The 21,345-nt window shown below is 39.8% G+C and overlaps 1 protein-coding gene across 1 annotated transcript; it reads right to left on the bottom strand.

Moving 5' to 3' along the window:
- Window positions 1–1,733: 1,733 nt before the first annotated feature.
- Window positions 1,734–18,100, bottom strand: tfcp2 (transcription factor CP2). Its single transcript, XM_047365054.1, has 16 exons — window positions 17,799–18,100; window positions 17,327–17,513; window positions 15,118–15,269; window positions 12,317–12,393; window positions 12,120–12,225; window positions 11,815–11,921; window positions 10,110–10,262; window positions 9,882–9,992; window positions 9,260–9,348; window positions 9,063–9,111; window positions 6,046–6,139; window positions 5,401–5,491; window positions 5,174–5,280; window positions 4,360–4,502; window positions 4,168–4,219; window positions 1,734–2,789 (listed from the first exon to the last, which is right to left on the bottom strand). The coding sequence occupies exons 2-16, from the start codon at window positions 17,446–17,448 to the stop codon at window positions 2,752–2,754; spliced, it is 1,491 nt and encodes a 496-aa protein (XP_047221010.1). The 5' UTR covers window positions 17,449–17,513; window positions 17,799–18,100; the 3' UTR covers window positions 1,734–2,751.
- Between the last annotated feature and the right edge of the window lie 3,245 nt (window positions 18,101–21,345).

The following is a 21,345-nucleotide window of genomic DNA, read 5'->3' as shown; positions in this document are numbered from 1 at the left end:
TTCTCTATGGGGTTCAGGTCAGGAGATTTGGCAGGCCAATTGAGCACAGTGATACCATGGTCAGTAAACCATTTACCAGTGGTTTTGGCACTGTGAGCAGGTGCCAGGTCGTGCTGAAAAATGAAATCTTCATCTCCATAAAGCTTTTCAGCAGATGGAAGCATGAAGTGCTCCAAAATCTCCTGATAGCTAGCTGCATTGACCCTGCCCTTGATAAAACACAGTGGACCAACACCAGCAGCTGACACGGCACCCCAGACCATCACTGACTGTGGGTACTTGACACTGGACTTCTGGCATTTTGGCATTTCCTTCTCCCCATTTTTCCTCCAGACTCTGGCACCTTGATTTCCGAATGACATGCAGAATTTGCTTTCATCCGAAAAAAGTACTTTGGACCACTGAGCAACAGTCCAGTGCTGCTTCTCTGTAGCCCAGGTCAGGCGCTTCTTCCGCTGTTTCTGGTTCAAAAGTGGCTTGACCTGGGGAATGCGGCACCTGTAGCCCATTTCCTGCACACGCCTGTGCACGGTGGCTCTGGATGTTTCTACTCCAGACTCAGTCCACTGCTTCCGCAGGTCCCCCAAGGTCTGGAATCGGCCCTTCTCCACAATCTTCCTCAGGGTCCGGTCACCTCTTCTCGTTGTGCAGCGTTTTCTGCCACACTTTTTCTTTCCCACAGACTTCCCACTGAGGTGCCTTGATACAGCACTCTGGGAACAGCCTATTCGTTCAGAAATTTCTTTGTGTGTCTTACCCTCTTGCTTGAGGGTGTCAATAGTGGCCTTCTGGACAGCAGTCAGGTCGGCAGTCTTACCCATGATTGGGGTTTTGAGTGATGAACCAGGCTGGGAGTTTTAAAGGCCTCAGGAATCTTTTGCAGGTGTTTAGAGTTAATTCGTTGATTCAGATGATTAGGTTCATAGCTCGTTTAGAGACCCTTTTAATGATATGCTAATTTTGTGAGATAGGAATTTTGGGTTTTCATGAGCTGTATGCCAAAATCATCCGTATTAAGACAATAAAAGACCTGAAATATTTCAGTTATTGTACAATGAATCTAAAATATATAAATGTTAAATTTTCATCATTACATTATGGAAAATAATGAACTTTATCACAATATGCTAATATTTTGAGAAGGACCTGTACATCCCCTTAGGACTGGAAATGGCTTCAGATTCCAGAGAAGCTACAAGTTTAAGTATCTTCACGTCTTGTTCAAAGGGATGGCAGGATGGACTGCGAGGTGGTCAGACTGGAGTTTCATCTGCAGTAATACAGGAACTTCCCTGTCTGTTCTGGTTAAGAAAACTCTTAGCTGAAAGGCCACACTCTCTCTCTAGTGCTCTATTTACATTCCAACACCAAACTATTGACACGAGATACGAATCATGACCATAAGAACATGCTCCATAAGGTGGACAGTTAGCCACAGAGATATGAGGAGCTCAACAAAGATCACAAAGCTTGGATGTGCATCTTATAAAAATGTCTTCTGAATGCCTCCTTTTGAGAAGTTTTTGGGGAACAGACTGGATAAATGACTGACCCAAAAATCTCTAAAGGGACTGAATATTCCTTCTGGCCTGGGAATTCCTTGGGATGGGGAGAGAGATGTCTGGGCCTCCCTCCTGAAACCTTCTACATCTGTGACCCAAAATCAGACAAGCAGAACACAGCGGATGGCTGTTAGGAGGTTTTCTCTAAATCACAAAACAGACAGTTGTGAGTACATTAGTAATTAATTTAATAACGGCGATGAGATGGAACAAAAATTTATATCTAAAAAAAATAGGCAACTGAATGTACAAAGGGCTACGTTATTCCTAGCTACATGGAGCAATTACGTTTAAAAGCATTTGAAGTTGTTAAAAGTCCAAAAACAACCCTGAAGAGATGAAGATATGCTAAAAATTATTTTTAAAATACTGTCAAGCATGATTCATTATGAAAAAGCACCTTAAAATGATGTTGGGGTAAATGGCCAAGACACACAATGAAATAAGTTGACAGATATGAAAAGCATGTGAAGACACTTTGTTAGCGTTGCCATGGTGATCACTGATAATAAACAGTGCTCATCAACTTTCAAGATACTCAGGGAACAATCCCAGGTGCAGGTTTGTTTGTCTACACAACCTATGGGGCTCAAAACGCATTTGTTTATTTCTCAGAGAAAAAACAGTTAATAAGGAATGGAGCGATTTTAAACACTGCCAAGTTCCAGCAGTTTCCCTTAACGTCCTGCTTGTGGTTTTTGATGAGATAGTTTTAGATACGATGGGTTTCCTGCCGACTGGCCTAATCAATGTAAGGCAACTGAGCATAAACACAACAAATCCTGCTGAAATGCGAACCGAAAGCCAGGTGCTGCCACTGAAACTTTCAAAAGCAACTGGTTCTAAAGCTCGAAGCTTTGGCACACCAGATGCACAGCCGACAGCAGCTTTGGTGTCACAAACCTTGTCCTGAAACATAAGTGACAAAAGAACAGTAAATGTGAGATGATGGCAAGGGGAGCCCGTTACACCACTGTTAAAGGAGTCACTTCCACAAAAGAAGGACATTAAGGTATAGTGGGGAGAGGGTCAAGGTGCTTCACTGGCACCGGCCTCCCAGCTGCCACAAGGGGTTACTCAGGATAACTTCACATAATCCTAAAACAGCAAGGAGTATGAATGTCTAGGGTGGCAGACTGCAGCAGGTCGATATAATAAAACAAGGTCAGATGATTCTTCGGTTGAGAATTCATTTTAAGATGATGTGGTAGCCATCGCTTGTGTCGTCTGCAAAGAGAAGAACCACAGGGGCTTTTGTTAAAAATCAGCTTTTAGAGGGTCTCACAAAATTAAACATACACATTGAATTTCTCCACTTTCTGTCACATTAAAACCACAACATCTGATGTTTTGGGTTTTCAGATCTGAAAGGTGTTGTGTGCATTTCAGCCCGAGTCAATACTTTGTAGAGCGACCTTTTACTGCAGTCACAGCTGCAGGTTTTTAAGGGTAGATTTCTACAAGCTTTGCACATCTAGAGACTGAGATTTGTGCCCATTCTTGTTTGTGAAACAGTCAGGTTGCATCTTTAAACCGCAATTTTTGCGACTTGCCAAAGATTCTCAGTTGGATTTAAGTCTGTACTTTGACTGGGCCATTAAGAACAATATGCTTTCAACTAAACCGTTCAATTGTAGCTTTGGTTGCATGTTTAAGGTTGTTATCCTGGTGAAAAGTGAACCTTTGCCCAAGTTAAGTCTTTTGCAACTTCTAACAGGTTTTCCTTCAGAATGATCCTGTATTTACCTCCATCCATCGTTATCAATTCTGCTTCCCTGTCCTCACTGAAGAAAAGCATCCCCATAGCATGATGCTGCCAACAGAACGTTTCACTGTGGGCATAGTGTGTTCAGGATGATGTGCAGCATTAGTTTTTCTCCACACAGTGTTTTGCTATAGATGTCTCATCTGACCAGTGCTCCTTATACCACTTGAGGCAACCTTTAAATAGGACTTTCAACAACGGCTTTCTTCTTGGTACTACATAAAGGCCAGATTAGTGAAGTATAGAAAGAGGTTATCCCACCTGAGCTGTGGGTCTCTGCTCAGCTCCTCCAGAGTTACCATGGGCCTTTTTCCTGCTTCCCTGAATAAAGCTCTTCTTGCACAAAATGTCCAATTAGGTGGACGCCAGTGTCTTGGTAGGTTTGTGCCACACCTTTTCCTCCCTTACATGATGGGCTGAACAGTGCTGTGTTCAAAGCTTCAAAACCAAACCCTGCTTTAAACCTTCCCCACAACTTTCTCCCTGACTGGTCTGTTATGCTCCGTAGTCTTTATGATGCTGTTTGCTGCTCTCTAACAAACCTCTCAGGCCTTCATACATCAACGCTATACCGAAATGAAGTCAAACACAAATGGATTCCATTTAGTCAGTAGGTTAAACTTAATACAACTGAATGCAATGGAATTTGTTTAGGGTTATGAAACTAAAGTGAGATGAATACAGTTTAGTGTTAGTCTGTCACATAAAATAAACAGCTTTTTGTGGTTGAAACGTGAGAAAATGTGAAAGAGTTCAAGGGGTGTAGATACTTCTGCAAGGCAATGCCTAGAGATAAATGATCAAGGTTTAAAAATCTTACAATTATTACTAATTAATTACCTTTCATCGTGTCCAAAACAAAACATACTTCATCTTGGAAGTTCTGAATCATCTGTTAAAAACAGAGGAAACATTTATTGCAGGAGGTAAAACAAACCAGGAGTTTTTTCTCTCATAATGTCCGTAAGGATTAATATGTCAAAGTTTGCTTTGTGCAGTCTAGTATATTAGTATTTAAAGCAGGGGTCCTACCTCATCACTGACCAGCACATGGATACCAGTGGGGCCCTGTTTAAAGATCTGATTTATCTGTCTGGGTGAGATGTTGAAGAGCTGGGCGAGCTTCTCTGTGAGCTCGGTGGCTGTGAGTTCCTCCAGGTAAATAGCGTGATATACTGCGGGAAGAAACAATGAAAGACAAGAAGGGAGAATAAGGTGAAAGTGGTGGACTTGATTGTACTCCAAGGATTGAACACTTGATTCAAAAACAAACATTTGTTCAAAAACTGTTTTCCACATTCAAACACTGAAATGAAATTTAGCAGGTTTGTGATCAGATTGAGATTCATCATTGCTGATCAACCTAAACCTCAGCTTTGTTCCTGCAATTATGTTCTCATTGCACTCCATGAAACTGCAGATGGTGAGTTTTAAGGCAAGTTTGATATTTGGTCATAAATTTGAAAAACAAGCCATAAAAGGCTGAAGGAGGTCTGGTTTTACTGGAACAAATAAAAAATGTAAAATACGTTTTATTGTCTTTAAAGTTCAGGGTTTTTTCTTATCATGTTGATTTCTTAGAGTTTAAAGCAAAACAAATTTCTAGAAGGTTTTAACCAAATTTTTAAACTCAAATGTCATAATTTTCTTTCCCTTAAGCTTAGAAGCAGTGGCAAAAAAACAAAACAGAAACGTGGCGAAACTCATAAACACAAGAATTTTCTCACATATAAATCACTGATATTACAAGGGGCAGTTCTTCAAGCCACCTGATTTCTGTCGTCTGTGTAATTAACATTTTATATCTCAGAGACCGATTTATGTGCTTTGGTCAGCATGTACTGACCAAAGAAAGTGCTGGCAGCAGCGTCTCCATTTTCATGTTTTGGTTGGTGCTCCCGAGCCTGCTGGGACTCCTGGCAAACATAGATGGTCAACCTCGGACGAACCACCCTGCAAACAGACAGAATTAACCATACAACACTTTTTGTATAACTCCGGAGATTATTTTTGTATAACTACAAGTGAAAATGTTTAAATAAAATGTACAGAACAACATATGAAGTGACGCACCGTCCCTTTAGCGCATTGAAGAGTCTTATACCGTCAGCAGGGCCACAAATCTGAATCACGTCCTCTCTGGTTAGCTTCAGCAGGTCTGCCCCTGAAAAAAAAAAAAAACCACCAAGTTTACAGGTTGTGACAAATGACAAGCACAGATCCATGGGAAGTCTGATAACGCCTCCTCTCCCAAAAGAACAGGGGAAAACAGGAAAGTTAGCGAAGACATTGCATATCATAAAAGCTCATGTCACCGCTCGCTTTCTTTGCTTTTACCACCACAAAAAAACCAAACTCTGGACCAGTGGCATCATCAAGATCATCCCTGAAGTTGTTCAATGAAGTATGGCTGCGCGATATCGCATCATGACAATCAGTGGGCTCAATATTATTTTCACAACGGACTGTTTGGAATCCAATAACCAATGGCTAATATATTTCACGTGTCATAAGGATTCATTTCGCATGCCAATATGACAGCCTGTTTAGGCTGCTGACACAGATGACGGCGTCCAAGATCCTAAAGGTCACAGAGTGCTGGAAACCTTGTGGTATCACAATAATTACCAATATTTTCATTGTCAAATGATTTTCTGAAAAGGGGACGTCCCTGCTATGATTGGCCCAAGATTGTAAAACAATAGAAAAAAATCTTACCGGAGAAGTTGGTGAAGAGTCGACAGAAAGGTGAGAAGCGGTTTCTATGAAGCCACTGCTGCGCGTCCTGCGGGGTCGCTGTGGGTAACAAATTCTAAAATGGGAAAACAGTAATTATAGTCAAACCCTACGGACTCAACCTTAAGATTAATTTGTGTTCGCTTTTAATAAAATACATTAAAGAAGATGAGCATTTCAGTGCAAGGGTACAATTATGGAACAATCTGGAAGGTAATTTGAAATACTAATGCTACTTATATAGGAATTTGAGGACAAGTAGGCCTTTTACTGTCTGACTTCATCAGTCTCACATCTTCATGAAGAAATTTAAAGCCGTTCTTCTTTAAATCAACATCATAACAATCATTCAGGTTGAAGTCTAGCTTTTCATTTAGCCAATGAAAGTTCTTCATTCTTTTATTTTTGCAGCCATTCTGTTTTAATCTGGTCTGTTTTTGAGATCAGTCAAGATGAATGACCCGTTTGGGTTGACACTAGAATACCTTGTACAGGTCCTTCTCAAAATATTAGCATATTGTGATAAAGTTCATTATTTTCCATAATGTAATGATGAAAATTTAACATTCATATATTTTAGATTCATTGCACACTAACTGAAATATTTCAGGTCTTTTATTGTCTTAATACGGATGATTTTGGCATACAGCTCATGAAAACCCGAAATTCCTATCTCACAAAATTATCATGTCATTAAAAGGGTCTCTAAATGAGCTATGAACCTAATCATCTGAATCAACGAGTTAACTCTAAACACCTGCAAAAGATTCCTGAGGCCTTTAAAACTCCCAGCCTGGTTCATCACTCAAAACCCCAATCATGGGTAAGACTGCCGACCTGACTGCTGTCCAGAAGGCCACTATTGACACCCTCAAGCAAGAGGGTAAGACACAGAAAGAAATTTCTGAACGAATAGGCTGTTCCCAGAGTGCTGTATCAAGGCACCTCAGTGGGAAGTCTGTGGGAAGGAAAAAGTGTGGCAGAAAACGCTGCACAACGAGAAGAGGTGACCGGACCCTGAGGAAGATTGTGGAGAAGGGCCGATTCCAGACCTTGGGGGACCTGCGGAAGCAGTGGACTGAGTCTGGAGTAGAAACATCCAGAGCCACCGTGCACAGGCGTGTGCAGGAAATGGGCTACAGGTGCCGCATTCCCCAGGTCAAGCCACTTTTGAACCAGAAACAGCGGAAGAAGCGCCTGACCTGGGCTACAGAGAAGCAGCACTGGACTGTTGCTCAGTGGTCCAAAGTACTTTTTTCGGATGAAAGCAAATTCTGCATGTCATTCAGAAATCAAGGTGCCAGAGTCTGGAGGAAGACTGGGGAGAAGGAAATGCCAAAATGCCAGAAGTCCAGTGTCAAGTACCCACAGTCAGTGATGGTCTGGGGTGCCGTGTCAGCTGCTGGTGTTGGTCCACTGTGTTTTATCAAGGGCAGGGTCAATGCAGCTAGCTATCAGGAGATTTTGGAGCACTTCATGCTTCCATCTGCTGAAAAGCTTTATGGAGATGAAGATTTCATTTTTCAGCACGACCTGGCACCTGCTCACAGTGCCAAAACCACTGGTAAATGGTTTACTGACCATGGTATCACTGTGCTCAATTGGCCTGCCAACTCTCCTGACCTGAACCCCATAGAGAATCTGTGGGATATTGTGAAGAGAACGTTGAGAGACTCAAGACCCAACACTCTGGATGAGCTAAAGGCCGCTATCGAAGCATCCTGGGCCTCCATAAGACCTCAGCAGTGCCACAGGCTGATTGCCTCCATGCCACGCCGCATTGAAGCAGTCATTTCTGCAAAAGGATTCCCGACCAAGTATTGAGTGCATAACTGTACATTATTATTTGAAGGTTGACGTTTTTTGTATTAAAAAACGCTTTTCTTTTATTGGTCGGATGAAATATGCTAATTTTGTGAGATAGGAATTTTGGGTTTTCATGAGCTGTATGCCAAAATCATCCGTATTAAGACAATAAAAGACCTGAAATATTTCAGTTAGTGTGCAATGAATCTAAAATATATGAATGTTAAATTTTCATCATGACATTATGGAAAATAATGAACTTTATCACAATATGCTAATATTTTGAGAAGGACCTGTATATAGAGGAGGTTATGGTCGATTCAATGACTTCAAGGTGGCTAGGTCCTGTAGCTGCCCAACAAGCCCACTTCATCACTCTTCTACCACTATATTTGACAGTTGGTATTCAGTGTTCATGCTGATAGGCTGTTTGGATTTTGGCAAACATGCTGCGGTACATTAATTTGCAAACATGTCTGCTTTGGTCAGATGAGGCTCTGAGATGGAGCTCTTGGGTTTTTGTGGTTTCTTTGACTATCCCTAAGGATGATCTGATCTTGAGATACATTTTTGGGAAGTCCAATCCTGCTTCCTGCAGGTTCGACAACTGTGAAAAATGTTTTCCACAAGAGGGACTTCAAATTGTTTGGAAATTATCTTAAAACCCTTTACAGATTATAAAGGTCATTGGTCGTGCCTTTTCTGTTCAGGATTGTGTTAAAACACATCTAGAAATCATATAGAAACTGCAGGATTATGCTTAAATTTTCACACAGCTTTTTTAATTTTGACTTAATTTTTGCTTAATATATGAGAATGTCAATTTTTGTACGTTTTAATGTTTTTGTACATTTTTTAATTCGATTTAAATAACTTAGACCCTGTTAAAGATCTGATCTATATTATTTTAACCAGATATCTACAGCTCTTCTTGTTTCCCCATCACTACATATATATAACTCATTATTACAGATTACAACATTGTAATTTAAACTTTCAGGATCATGATGGAGATTTTTTGCCTTTTTTTTTTTTTTTTTAATGTCGACAGCGTGTTGGTGAATCCACCGGCAGGCAGAGGTTGAACATGCAGATCTGAGCTTTTCATTTGTGTTATTAAGTTGCAGTGTCTTAGTCATGAAGAAAGTAAGGAAACAGTAAAAATGCAATTAACAAAAGTAGCATCAGCTTACATCTGCAACCTGAACAGCAGGCTCAGGCTGGTGGTTTGGTGATCCATTTCTAGCAAAGAAAAAAGAAAAAACAACCGTGCTAGAAAGCAGACAGAAAAATGAAATCTGTTCCAGTAATTAATCATGTTGCCTTCTCTAAATTTCGTGCAAATGACATTATTCACAAGGCACTGGCAGGAACTGTGAGACACCCATACCCTTCAGCAACTGGAAAGCTGTTCTGTGTGCTGTTGAAACCAGGAGATGGAGAGTTGCTGACATATGTAACCTCAGGCCAAGGAGAGCACTGCAACAGACCATCACTTCTGTCAGTGTGCCATCTGAATGGCATCAAATACAACTTTCAAGTTATGAGCATCTGTTTTCCTTCAAGTTGAATTGATACATATCACTTGCATGTCAGCATGACTGCGCGACAATGAATCCAAACTTATTCACTGAAATCATTTGTATATCATAAAATCACACTGAAAAAAATAATGTTTCAAATGCTACAATAAAAGAACCAAATTTAATGACATTTTTGTCCTGGTTGAGAATCTGAATACTTTTCACCAGAACTATAACTGAATATTTTCTGAGCTTTTTGCCCTTATGCTTCTGATGTTTGATAGTATGTCTATGTATATTGTATTTCATGTAGATTGTGTACTCAATAATGGTTGTAACTTATTGTAACAAAGCTGATACCTATCAGTTATGCTTATAGGATCCTTTTTAGTTGTTTTTTTAATGCATCTACATTTGCATTGCAAATGAGTTCTTCATTCGGTTCGCACCCATACATTCAGGCCTTTAACGTATTCCCAACATGCTCACCTCTGTCAGAATTGTAGTTTCATAAGAGGGCTGATATTTCTCCTTCTCTTGCGGCGCCCTCTTTTCCATCTTCTCTCTGTCGGTCTTTTGCTTTCTGTCTGCACCTTTGGGCTTAAATGCATCATGAAGGTGTCAGCCAGTGAACACCACCTTGACACAATATTTCAATAAAACTAATGTACTGCAGTTCAGTGAGGCTTTCAGTTCATTTTTACTCCTTTCTCTAACCTTGAAGACTTTGACCTGGCAGGATGCAGAGTGGAGATGTTCTGTGTACTCTTCATTCTCATTCTCTTCAAATGTGTCGATCTGGATGCGGAAAGGGACGCCTTTCTCTCCTCCGTGCTTGCGCATGGTGAACTCGGTGCTTATGCAGTGAACCTAAAAAGGAAGGGAGGTTAAGCTGAAAAGAAACATGTACAGCTATGGCATAACTTAGAGGAGTAAAACAAATGTATCACCATATCTACAGCAGTGTAAGTAAGGGCAACTTGACTCTTCCTTGTTAGTATGGTAATATACGACTACATCAAATGCTACAGATAATCGCTATAGAAACAGACACAAAAAAGCTCAAAACGCTTAATGAATGCCTGTTATTTGCTTGAAAATAAAAGCTTGGGATGATTCAATTACCTGAAAAATTACGTTGTTTAGCAGTTGCATAAATATCAAACTTTTTTGATACAAGGACCAGCTTTATTTCCTTAAAGGACCAGAGGCCAGTTCTACGACACCCCAGAAGACGTTTTCTTAAGCATTTACGGCTTAATCTCTCCTCTACACCCATCTATTTTAATATTTCCCCCTCATGGTCAAAGCTATCACCAAAGGTAACACATCTACGGTGATGATATTTTCTGACTATAAATAGAATTTTCTGCACCCACACCCATACGTTGAAGAGATAGTTTCAGGTGAGTCATGTGACACCATGCAGATTTCAGAGTAAAGGCTCCCACATAGTTGGGCTTACTGTGAGTGGCATGGAATTGGCGTGAACTGGTAACCCAGAGCAGTGTGTCACATATAAAACAGTTCGATGTGGAGATTTTTTCCCGCCGGGTAGTTTTTGCGTGACACCATGTACGTAAAAATTACGTACGAATATGTGGGAGCTTTTAAAAAAAAAAAAGGATTATTTGGGGTTCCTGATTAAGTTTAGCCTCCAAAAGAGATCATTGTAGCCACTTCTTCAAATCCTATGATTAGAAAATTATATGCAGGTGCAGGCAAGCCAGATATGCTGCCACTAAAATAATGAATCATTAGGACCACAGCACTAAATTGTTGTGTATGCACAAAGCAAATGGGGACTGTTTATATTGGACAATGGGGAGGGCACTGCATTTTTCATGCATCTCAAAAAGCCTCTCCAATACCTGGCAGAGACCATCCACGTTCTGGCCCATTTTCTATGTCGTGTTGTGGCTCGGTCAAATTTAGAACGTAAAAATCAATCACACTCTTAAGTTTATCCAACAGCTTTTCTACGTCAGAGAGAACGTTTCTCTGGATGCATTAATGTCTTCATCTCTTGCCATAATCAGTTTATTTAACCCAGAGGTGGAGGCACATAATGCTATTTTCTTTATGATGATCACTAAAAAAATTCCCTACATTGAACATAATTAAGGCTTATCTCCAGTTCAAACGAATGTCCTAGAATTAAAAAGACTAATTCATGCTATTTTTTAAATTAATGCTAATTTCACTTAAATTTGAGTTACTTTTGCCAGAATTTACTGTTGTCTGTTATTCCCCCAACGTAAAAGACTTTAAGACATTTGAAAACGGATTATTCCGTGTCTCCATAATACAAAACTGAAATGATAAGGCTGAATGTGTTCTATTTTATGGACTGAAATAAATCTGCATGACAGAGGAAAACACTTAGGTGAAGGAAAAACAAAGATGTTGGCAATTGAGCTACCTGGATAAAGACAGACGTTCTCTTTGAGGGGTCCCAAAGGAACTCCACAGTGTTAAGCTGAGTGGGGTTTGCCCTAGGGTCGACTATACCCACTGACATGGGGATATCTGCAATGATTCAAAACAGCAAAAGCTGTGATTAAAAGGACTCTGTGATTTATACCACCACTATAATCAGTTCAATTCATGCAACAAAATGAAAAATAAACTTTTATAGTTTATATACATAACATTCCTGTTAGACCAAAGGGTAAAACAACTGTAAAGTACTCAAACAGCAACAGCTGCTTGTTCTTTAGTCCTTACCCAAGTCAAGAATCCGGTCTCCGGGTCTGTTCCAGCGCCAGCCTTCCAGCTGCTGGTGTTCTGTATACTGAAGCCGTCGGTCATGAAACACCACGCGAATAATGCTCTAAAGTTAAGGGAAAAAAAAGTTTTCAGAAATTTGTTGACAAGAGTCGTAAATGCAGATGTAGTGTTGTGCAAAAACATCAAAAACTTACCTTCACCATTTTCCCGGTGATTTCAGGAAGTTCCCCAATCTTCCGATTATCAAGCATTCTGATTTCATAGGACTGCCCTGCAAAGACAAGTAGAGATTCCAAAGCATTTAAAGCTCATATCTATTTTCCCTCATACTAATCATAGATACAATTTAAAAAAAATCATGCTGTGAATAAAATATGTCAGACATTAATTAATAAAATTAATTTATTCATTAATAAAACGCTACCGGCTCGATCGTGCAGAAAAAGCAGAGCGAACGACACACGGATCTGCCTGAAAATGCCTGTTTGTTCACACCGTGATCCCAGCAAGCTCTGCTCCTCTGTACGGTTCTGTTTTCTCTACCTTTTTTTCTCCGTTATATTTTGGTTATTTTACCAAACTAAACCTCATTATACAAGAAGGCAATCACAGTAAAATGCTGAATTTTAATATTAATATGAAATGAATTAATATGAAATCGATGCAGTATGAAAACAACCAGCATGCGAAGTAAACATGATAAGCAAATGAAAATAATGATGAGCATGAAAATAAGCTACGTTCAAACATTTTGATGCTATGTGACAATATATTTAATCTTGCAAAGTTTTATCATCATGATTTACACATTTCTGATTCCAGTCTACAGGTCCTTCTCAAAATATTAGCATATTGTGATAAAGTTCATTATTTTCCATAATGTCATGATGAAAATTTAACATTCATATATTTTAGATTCATTGCACACTAACTGAAATATTTCAGGTCTTTTATTGTCTTAATACGGATGATTTTGGCATACAGCTCATGAAAACCCAAAATTCCTATCTCACAAAATTAGCATATTTCATCCGACCAATAAAAGAAAAGTGTTTTTAATACAAAAAACGTCAACCTTCAAATAATCATGTACAGTTATGCACTCAATACTTGGTCGGCAATCCTTTGGCAGAAATGACTGCTTCAATGCGGCGTGGCATGGAGGCAATCAGCCTGTGGCACTGCTGAGGTCTTATGGAGGCCCAGGATGCTTCGATAGTGGCCTTTAGCTCATCCAGAGTGTTCGGTCTTGAGTCTCTCAACGTTCTCTTCACAATATCCCACAGATTCTCTATGGGGTTCAGGTCAGGAGAGTTGGCAGGCCAATTGAGCACAGTGATACCATGGTCAGTAAACCATTTACCAGTGGTTTTGGCACTGTGAGCAGGTGCCAGGTCGTGCTGAAAAATTAAATCTTCATCTCCATAAAGCTTTTCAGCAGATGGAAGCATGAAGTGCTCCAAAATCTCCTGATAGCTAGCTGCATTGACCCTGCCCTTGATAAAACACAGTGGACCAACACCAGCAGCTGACACGGCACCCCAGACCATCACTGACTGTGGGTACTTGACACTGGACTTCTGGCATTTTGGCATTTCCTTCTCCCCAGTCTTCCTCCAGACTCTGGCACCTTGATTTCTGAATGATATGCAGAATTTGCTTTCATCCGAAAAAAGTACTTTGGACCACTGAGCAACAGTCCAGTGCTGCTTCTCTGTAGCTCTGGTCAGGCGCTTCTGCCGCTGTTTCTGGTTCAAAAGTGGCTTGACCTGGGGAATGCAGCACCTGTAGCCCATTTCCTGCACACGCCTGTGCACGGTGGCTCTGGATGTTTCTACTCCAGACTCAGTCCACTGCTTCCGCAGGTCCCCCAAGGTCTGGAATCGGCCCTTCTCCACAATCTTCCTCAGGGTCCGGTCACCTCTTCTTGTTGTGCAGCGTTTTCTGCCACACTTTTTCCTTCCCACAGACTTCCCACTGAGGTGCCTTGATACAGCACTCTGGGAACAGCCTATTTGTTCAGAAATTTCTTTCTGTGTCTTACCCTCTTGCTTGAGGGTGTCAATAGTGGCCTTCTGGACAGCAGTCAGGTCGGCAGTCTTACCCATGATTGGGGTTTTGAGTGATGAACCAGGCTGGGAGTTTTAAAGGCCTCAGGAATCTTTTGCAGGTGTTTAGAGTTAACTTGTTGATTCAGATGATTAGGTTCATAGCTCGTTTAGAGACCCTTTTAATTATATGCTAATTTTGTGAGATAGGAATTTTGGGTTTTCATGAGCTGTATGCCAAAATCATCCGTATTAAGACAATAAAAGACCTGAAATATTTCAGTTAGTGTGCAATGAATCTAAAATATATAAATGTTAAATTTTCATCATGACATTATGGAAAATAATGAACTTTATCACAATATGCTAATTTTTTGAGAAGGACCTGTACATTCTATCATTGGTTAATTTCTCTCCATTGATTGCTAGGAGCACATTGTTTTTTTTTGTTGTCGTTTCTTTTAACAACCAATCACAGCTCTTATAAGACAGCGTCACACCAAGCAATGGGGTCAACCACACCTCCTTTTTGAGATAGGAATTTACTACTCACTACTTTGTGTTGGTTTATCACCATGTTTGTGGTTGTAATGTGATTAAATGTGAAATCATTAAAGGGGTATTTAATATACTATTTTCTGCTGCTGTTTTTACAGCTGATTTCTTGTAAAAATGTCCAGATTAATTCATATTAAAGAAAAAAACTGTTTTTGTCTCAGTATGCGCCGTGCTACAACCTAGGCTTTTTCATGCTTTATAAAAATGTGATAGACAGAACAGTCACAAACTCAAAGCTTCACACTTTCGTGAATGTTTCTTGCCCTTCCCAACCCAACATGCACTGGGGGTAAATGCAGATTAATTTGCTTTTGACACTGAACCCTTTAGAGCCTGCAATTTTTGCACAAACTTAAAAAACATACCATCGCTGGGATCCTGATACTGACCTTGGTTGAGGTAGGTGAGTGTTTCATCGTGCAGTTTAATAGCTGGCGAGGTAGGTGCACATAAAACATATTGAAAGGGAAGGATCTTGTTTTCAGTTTCTGGAGGTAAGTTGGACTCCTCCTGTTTGAAGATGGGGAGAGCGAGCACGTCGCTGGAGAGAAAAGCCATAAGAAAAGTCCTATCAATAAGCTGCCAAAAGCCTCTCACCTCACTCTGAGAAAGGTTCATTCTTTCCATAAACAAAACAGACCTAGAGGTAACCAGATCTAATCTATACCTATATTTAGAATTAATACATTTCAGTGGTTATTATGAAGACAGATCTAACCAGAGAGAGCTTAATGCTGAATCATGAGTTATGATGTTCCCTTGCTGTGCAGCTCATTAAGTATAACTGGGGGCAACAGTACTAAATACCAACGTTTCTAGATCGTGTGTCACAGCTCCTCTCAACACAGGAATTTTAGCCACAAGCAGGCACTTAAGGGAATCTTTAATCAGCTGGGAAAATACTCAAAGAACGCTTCATTTCCCACAAAGCAAAGTACTGAACTGATCTAAAACTCAATAAAAATTAGGTAAACTTATTTATTTATCAAAACAGTTGAAAAAGTAAAAACTGAGTTGGGAACTTTGGAAACCGTGTCCTTTTTGCTACGGGTTATCACACTGTGAGAGTCTGAGACTGGATGGTGTTTAATTTCATCTGCATGTTTTCTAGGGATGTAGAGTCTCCCAAATTTAAACGCTATCACTACATCACCCTACGCAATATGCATATCGTGAAGAACTGCCTGGACTCCAATAAGTGTAAGCTAATTATAGAAGTACAATGCATTCATGGTCTCTATTCCCTCAACATATTTGGCCACACTTTTTGTTGAATGCAGCATGAAATGTTTCAGATGGTAAAGAGGTAGTAATTCCAAAACAGCAAGCCCCAACTAGAAGCAACTTTTTTCAATAAAACCTTGTTGTTCAGATGGAAATAATGAATTTTTTCCCTGTAACTGGATGGACTATTACTGTATATACATTCAGTGGTCGGGCATCTTTCTGGATGAATTACTTCATCACTGCAGCATGGCATGGTGGTGATCAGCCCATGGCTCTGCTGAGCCCAGGGTGCTTCATTTGCGGCCTTCAGCTCATCTGATTTGTTGGTCCTGGTGTCCCCATTCTTCCTCTTGACAATACTAAATATATTCTCAAAGGAGTTTAGGTCAGGCCAGAAATAAAGCACAGAGATACCATGGTCATTAAAGCAGTTATTGGTACTTTTAGCAATGTGGACATGTGCCAAGTACTGCTGAAAAAATATATCAGCATATTTCTAAAGCTTGTCACAAGGGAACCATGAAGCATTCTAAGATTTACTGATAGACAGTTGCTCTGACACGATAGACCCATTCCAGCGGATGGCTGCCGAAGCTTCATGCTTGACCTCAAACATCCTGTATTCAGTGCTTCCCACTTTTCCTTTAGACTCTGGGACCCCGATTTCCAAACGAAATTCAAAATTTAATTTCATCCAAAAAGAGAACTTCAGAACACTAAGGAACAACCAAGTACCTTTCCTTCTAAGCGAAATTATGATCATTCTGTCTTGGTTTCAGAAGTGGCTAAAAACAAGGTATGCATGAAACCATTGTTGCCCACAACCTGGATACGTCTGTGTGTGGTGGTTCTTGAACAACAAACCCCAGCCTGCAGTCCTTGCCTTGTAATTCTCACCCAAACTCTTTGGCTTTGTGTCAAAATCCTCAAATGGCTCTAGGTTCTCACTCAGTCTTGTAGACCATTTATACCATACTTTTTCCTTCCACTCAACTTTTCATCAATAACTGCAAGGACTGTCAAGACATCAGTTGTCCCTATGATTGTGTAGTCCAAAATGTAACATTTATAAATTAAAAAATAAATCACTTTTAGCTAATGTAATTTTCTATATTTTTTAAGAAACTAGATTTTGAGTTTTCATAAGCAGTAAACCACAAAAGACAAAATGAACAGAAATAAACACTTGAATATATAATTTGGTGTTTAACCAATATATATGTCGAAACAAATTGATAAAATAAATAAACCTTTCGATGATTTTCTAATATAATCAGATGCACTATTTTCTGTAATAAATGCAGCATTTAGGTTCACGGTAACGCCAAAAGCAGTATTATTGTCTTAGCCTGATCAAGGTTAACAACATACCTCATACTATATGCCCCAGCACCAAGCTCCTGCCCTATCCCGGAAAGACTGGCATCAAAGTCCTGGGCAAGTCCGGACTCGATCACTTCATCCGTGAGGGGCAGCTTCAGAGCCCACGCCATGCTGACGTTCTTCTGCGGGGCTTTTCTTTTTTTAAGAAGCAACGGTTTCACCCGTTTCTTGCAACCTTCAAATGTTTGCAGAAAAAAAAAAAAAAATGTTAAATGCATGATTCATTATCAGCGTCCAGAGGGGAAATAATGATGCCAGGAGAAAACATTTAATAGGATAATAAACAGTAACAGAAATAAAGCTGCCAGTAACAGGTTTGCTTTTAGATAAACGGAGTGTTCAACTTGTCACGTTTTTCTGCCACAGTCAGGCTAGAAAGCCGACAAAACTACAGTAAAACACAAATGTCAAGACCCTTTTCAGTGTGAACAAACTTCATGCTTTCACTAATAAGTCTTACCTTTAGATGAAACACATGAACGCTTTCATGCCATGATCATGTCGCGCTCATTCGCCATAAAATAAACATGTCCAGCTTAGCTTAGCAACGCGAAGATGCTGATATCCCCTCCTTCTCTCGGCTTCTGGCAATCCTCCTCACCCGTTTGCTGCTGCTACCTTTATTTATACGGACAATGGCAACGAAAATTATGTCCGAGTTCTTAATATTAAATAATGTAATTTTATGTCGTTTGTTTATCTTGCTTCGTCGGAAAATGAGTTGCCGTAATTTCCGGTTTCTCTTATTTTTCTTCTCGACCTGACCGGGAGAGCAAAAGAATGTTTATGCCCACCACTGCCTCCTGCTGGACATAATAATATATGACGCAAAATAAAGTTTGTGAAGTGTGAAGTGTTTGTCCCTGGATAGCAATTGAGAGGAACTCTGGTAATTTACTGTATGAGGCCACACGTGGCAGAGAATATGTGAGACTGTTGCAGGGCATGTAGAGTGCCTTGGAAAAGTAATTGAACCTACTCAACTTTCCTCCGTAGGATGGCCAGGCACTCCCTTAGAGGGGCTCGGGGTAGAGCCACTGCTCCTCCACATCGAGAGCAGCTAGTTGAGGTGGCTCAGGCATCTATGCGGAGTGCCTCCTAGACACCTCCCTCAGGAGGTGTTCCAAGCACGTCTCACCAGGAGGACTATGTCTCTCAGCTGGCCTTGAGCTCCCCCCCCCGGAGAAGCTGGAGGAGGTGTCTGGGGAGAGGGAAGTCTCAGTGTCTCTACTGAGTCTGCTGCCCCCGCAACCCGGTACCGGATAAAGCGGAAGATGACAAGTATTTTTCTACATTTATTACATGAAATGTGGTAGACAAGCAACAAGTATTAAGTACACAGTAAGCACAGTTCTCAAATGAAAGAAAATAAAAACACAAATTTGAGGCATGTATTTGTTTTCACCCCATTTACTCTAATGCTCCTAAATCTCTTTAGATTAAATCTATTTCTGTTTCTCTTAATACAATTATAGCTATTTTGTGAATAAACATCAGTTTAGGCGGGAGAATCTGTGCATTACTAGTGCACTAGTCATGCACTAAATAATTTGGCATTTATAGAGAGTGATAGAAGAAAACCATAAGAAGTCATTGTTGCATTTGCATCCATGCAGGGAACACAGCAAATGTGTCATATGAGACCAATGCCGAACTTTCTGGCATTCATGCAAAACTTTGCCAAACAAATCAAATGAAAGGCTTGTTACCAATCTACAAATCACTTATCAAAGCAAGGCTAATAATCATTAAAAAGTTATTGTGATCAAAGTTGATTAAGAGGCTTAGAGTGCTATTTTTAATCTATTTGAATCTAAGATTGATAAAGAGAGGAGGAAAAAAGTAAGGGGCAAGAACATTTTCAAACCAGAGTTGTACACGACAGCAAAACAGAAAACGAATGCCCATCCATCACCTCAATTTAATGCAGAGACACACAGGGTTTTAATGCTGAGGTGGGGGAGACTCCTGTCAGCATGCAGTGGGGTCTGCGAAATATCATCTGTAGTCCCAATTTTAATTCACTTTGGACATAGACATGTATTTATTGCAATATTTCCAAGACTTTAACACAGACCGCATACACCTCAGAATTGGGTGATGGGGGTGTTGGGCTGTCCACCTGAGTGACCAAGTTCTGGGTTTGGTCTACACCAGAAGGCATGGTGGCGCAGTGGGGTAGATGGGTTTAGTGGACTGTATATCTCCCTCTGCTTCTTTGGTCTTGTGGGTTGTTGCTACTGTGTTACTGACCTGCCTTGTGGTCCGATGTATGGCTACTGTGTGGGGTTGCTTGGTGTTTGTCTGCCGGGGCTGTAGCATCAAGTTTTACCTGCTTCTTGGTGCTCTATTCTTACACTTCTAATACCTTCTCATCTGCAGGTGACAAATTAGCACACACACACACTTACACATCTATACAAGGTAATCCAAAAGGTGCAAGGTCATCCAACATAGGTTCCTTCTTCATTAATGTGACCTGTCCACTTTGATGCCAGATGCAATGCATATCAATTAGTCAATCAGGACACCATCTTCAGATATCCTTTTTCTTAGAGCAAAGCTGCCATGGCACATGCAGGCAACTAGCTTCTCCATATGGTATGCCTGAAATGCAAAGACAGAACGGGTAGAAAAGAAAGAGAAGTGAAGATAAGAGCAAGCAGGGTTGTATGATAACAATAACAATACTAATATAAATAGCAACAAATGCAAAGATAATAAGGCACCAAAGTATTTGTTAAAGATGGTTTATTTTTCTGACAAAAAAGACAAAAAAAACATTAAGTTTGTTTTGCTCAGATCTGGCCTTTAACAACTTGCAGAGTGAAATGAGCAGTACCTTTTATTCAGTTTCAAATAATTCAAATAATTTATTTTTCTTTATTACATAACTTACTATAATAAACATAATTATATATTTTAAATTGCTGAGCATAAAGGTAGACATTTTAAAGCAAGACTCATGTTTTTGTGGTTGGGTTTACTGCATTATAAGCCTAAAGTTATTTACAAGGCAAATATGACAGAGCATAAAATGCATATTTTAACATATGATTTCACAACCTCAAAACATTTGTCTTATTTATGCATATTAGTTATTTTTTGTGGTAATTTACATTTTTCATCTGCATATATAGTAAATAATAAACTTGCAATTTTGCCAGTAGGCTACTGCTACATTTGGCCAAGCTTACTAATCGAGAGCAGTAAACAAAAACCTCTTTTTAACACAGGTAAATCTGATCAACTGAAATCATGACTGCAAGTAACTCATTACTTCCACTGTTTTCACTAAAGTGCAAACAAATCCTTAAATATTGGCAAAGATAAACAGAATTGTACTTTTCCATTTAACTGTCCATAAATTTGTCCAGACGGTGTTTTTCTGCAACAATCTGCATGTCTACTCTCTGCTAATCAATTAAATTTTTTATTAAGTTATGGAGTTTGATTTTAACAAGGAATATCAAAAAAACTTTACACCTATATCTACATAAAACTATATTCAGTTCCCCACAGGCCAGCTAGGATGCATTTGTTGTCTGGTAAACATTTGTAAAAAAGCCTTAAAATAAAGCCATCTTTTTTTGTCAAAGATTCCCACCAACCTATTTAAAAAAAAAAATACTATTAATAAAATCCCCAAACCCATGCTAACAATCCCTTTTAAATAAATAAAAGCATAAATGTATGCTTTACTTTTAGTTAGAAATCCTTGACTTTCTGTTTCCCTGGGGTATAAATACAACATGACGCAGAGAGCATTTTCTTTTAGTTGCTCATCTGATGAGGATCCAGAATTGTTGTTGGAGACCTGCAAAGAGAGGTCACCATATCTACATACAGAGTCGTTTGAGTGGTATAGCAGGGAAAAGCCTCATCTGTCCCAATATCAAAAATGTAAAAATGTTTTGCACAAGATAGACTGAATGAACTTCTCACCAACGAACATTCAATGCGGGTCTGGCATGAACCGTTGGATATGAATGTATAAAAGCACCTCA

Source organism: Girardinichthys multiradiatus, chromosome 1 (assembly GCF_021462225.1).
Source record: "Girardinichthys multiradiatus isolate DD_20200921_A chromosome 1, DD_fGirMul_XY1, whole genome shotgun sequence".
Taxonomy (NCBI): Eukaryota; Metazoa; Chordata; class Actinopteri; order Cyprinodontiformes; family Goodeidae; genus Girardinichthys; species Girardinichthys multiradiatus.
Note: the sequence above shows the minus strand (reverse complement) of the source record. Positions and strands in the feature narration are given on the sequence as shown.

Bases quoted from the DNA above. Each gene is read 5' to 3' on its own strand.
- tfcp2 (XM_047365054.1), bottom strand. From the start codon at position 17,448: ATGGCGTGGGCTCTGAAGCTGCCCCTCACGGATGAAGTGATCGAGTCC. The intron at 5,492-6,045 runs GTAAGATTTTTT...TTTTTTTTTCAG, and splicing joins ACTCTTCACCAACTTCTCCG to GGGCAGACCTGCTGAAGCTA. The intron at 4,503-5,173 runs GTCAGTACATGC...TTCTTCCCGCAG, and splicing joins TGCTGCCAGCACTTTCTTTG to TATATCACGCTATTTACCTG.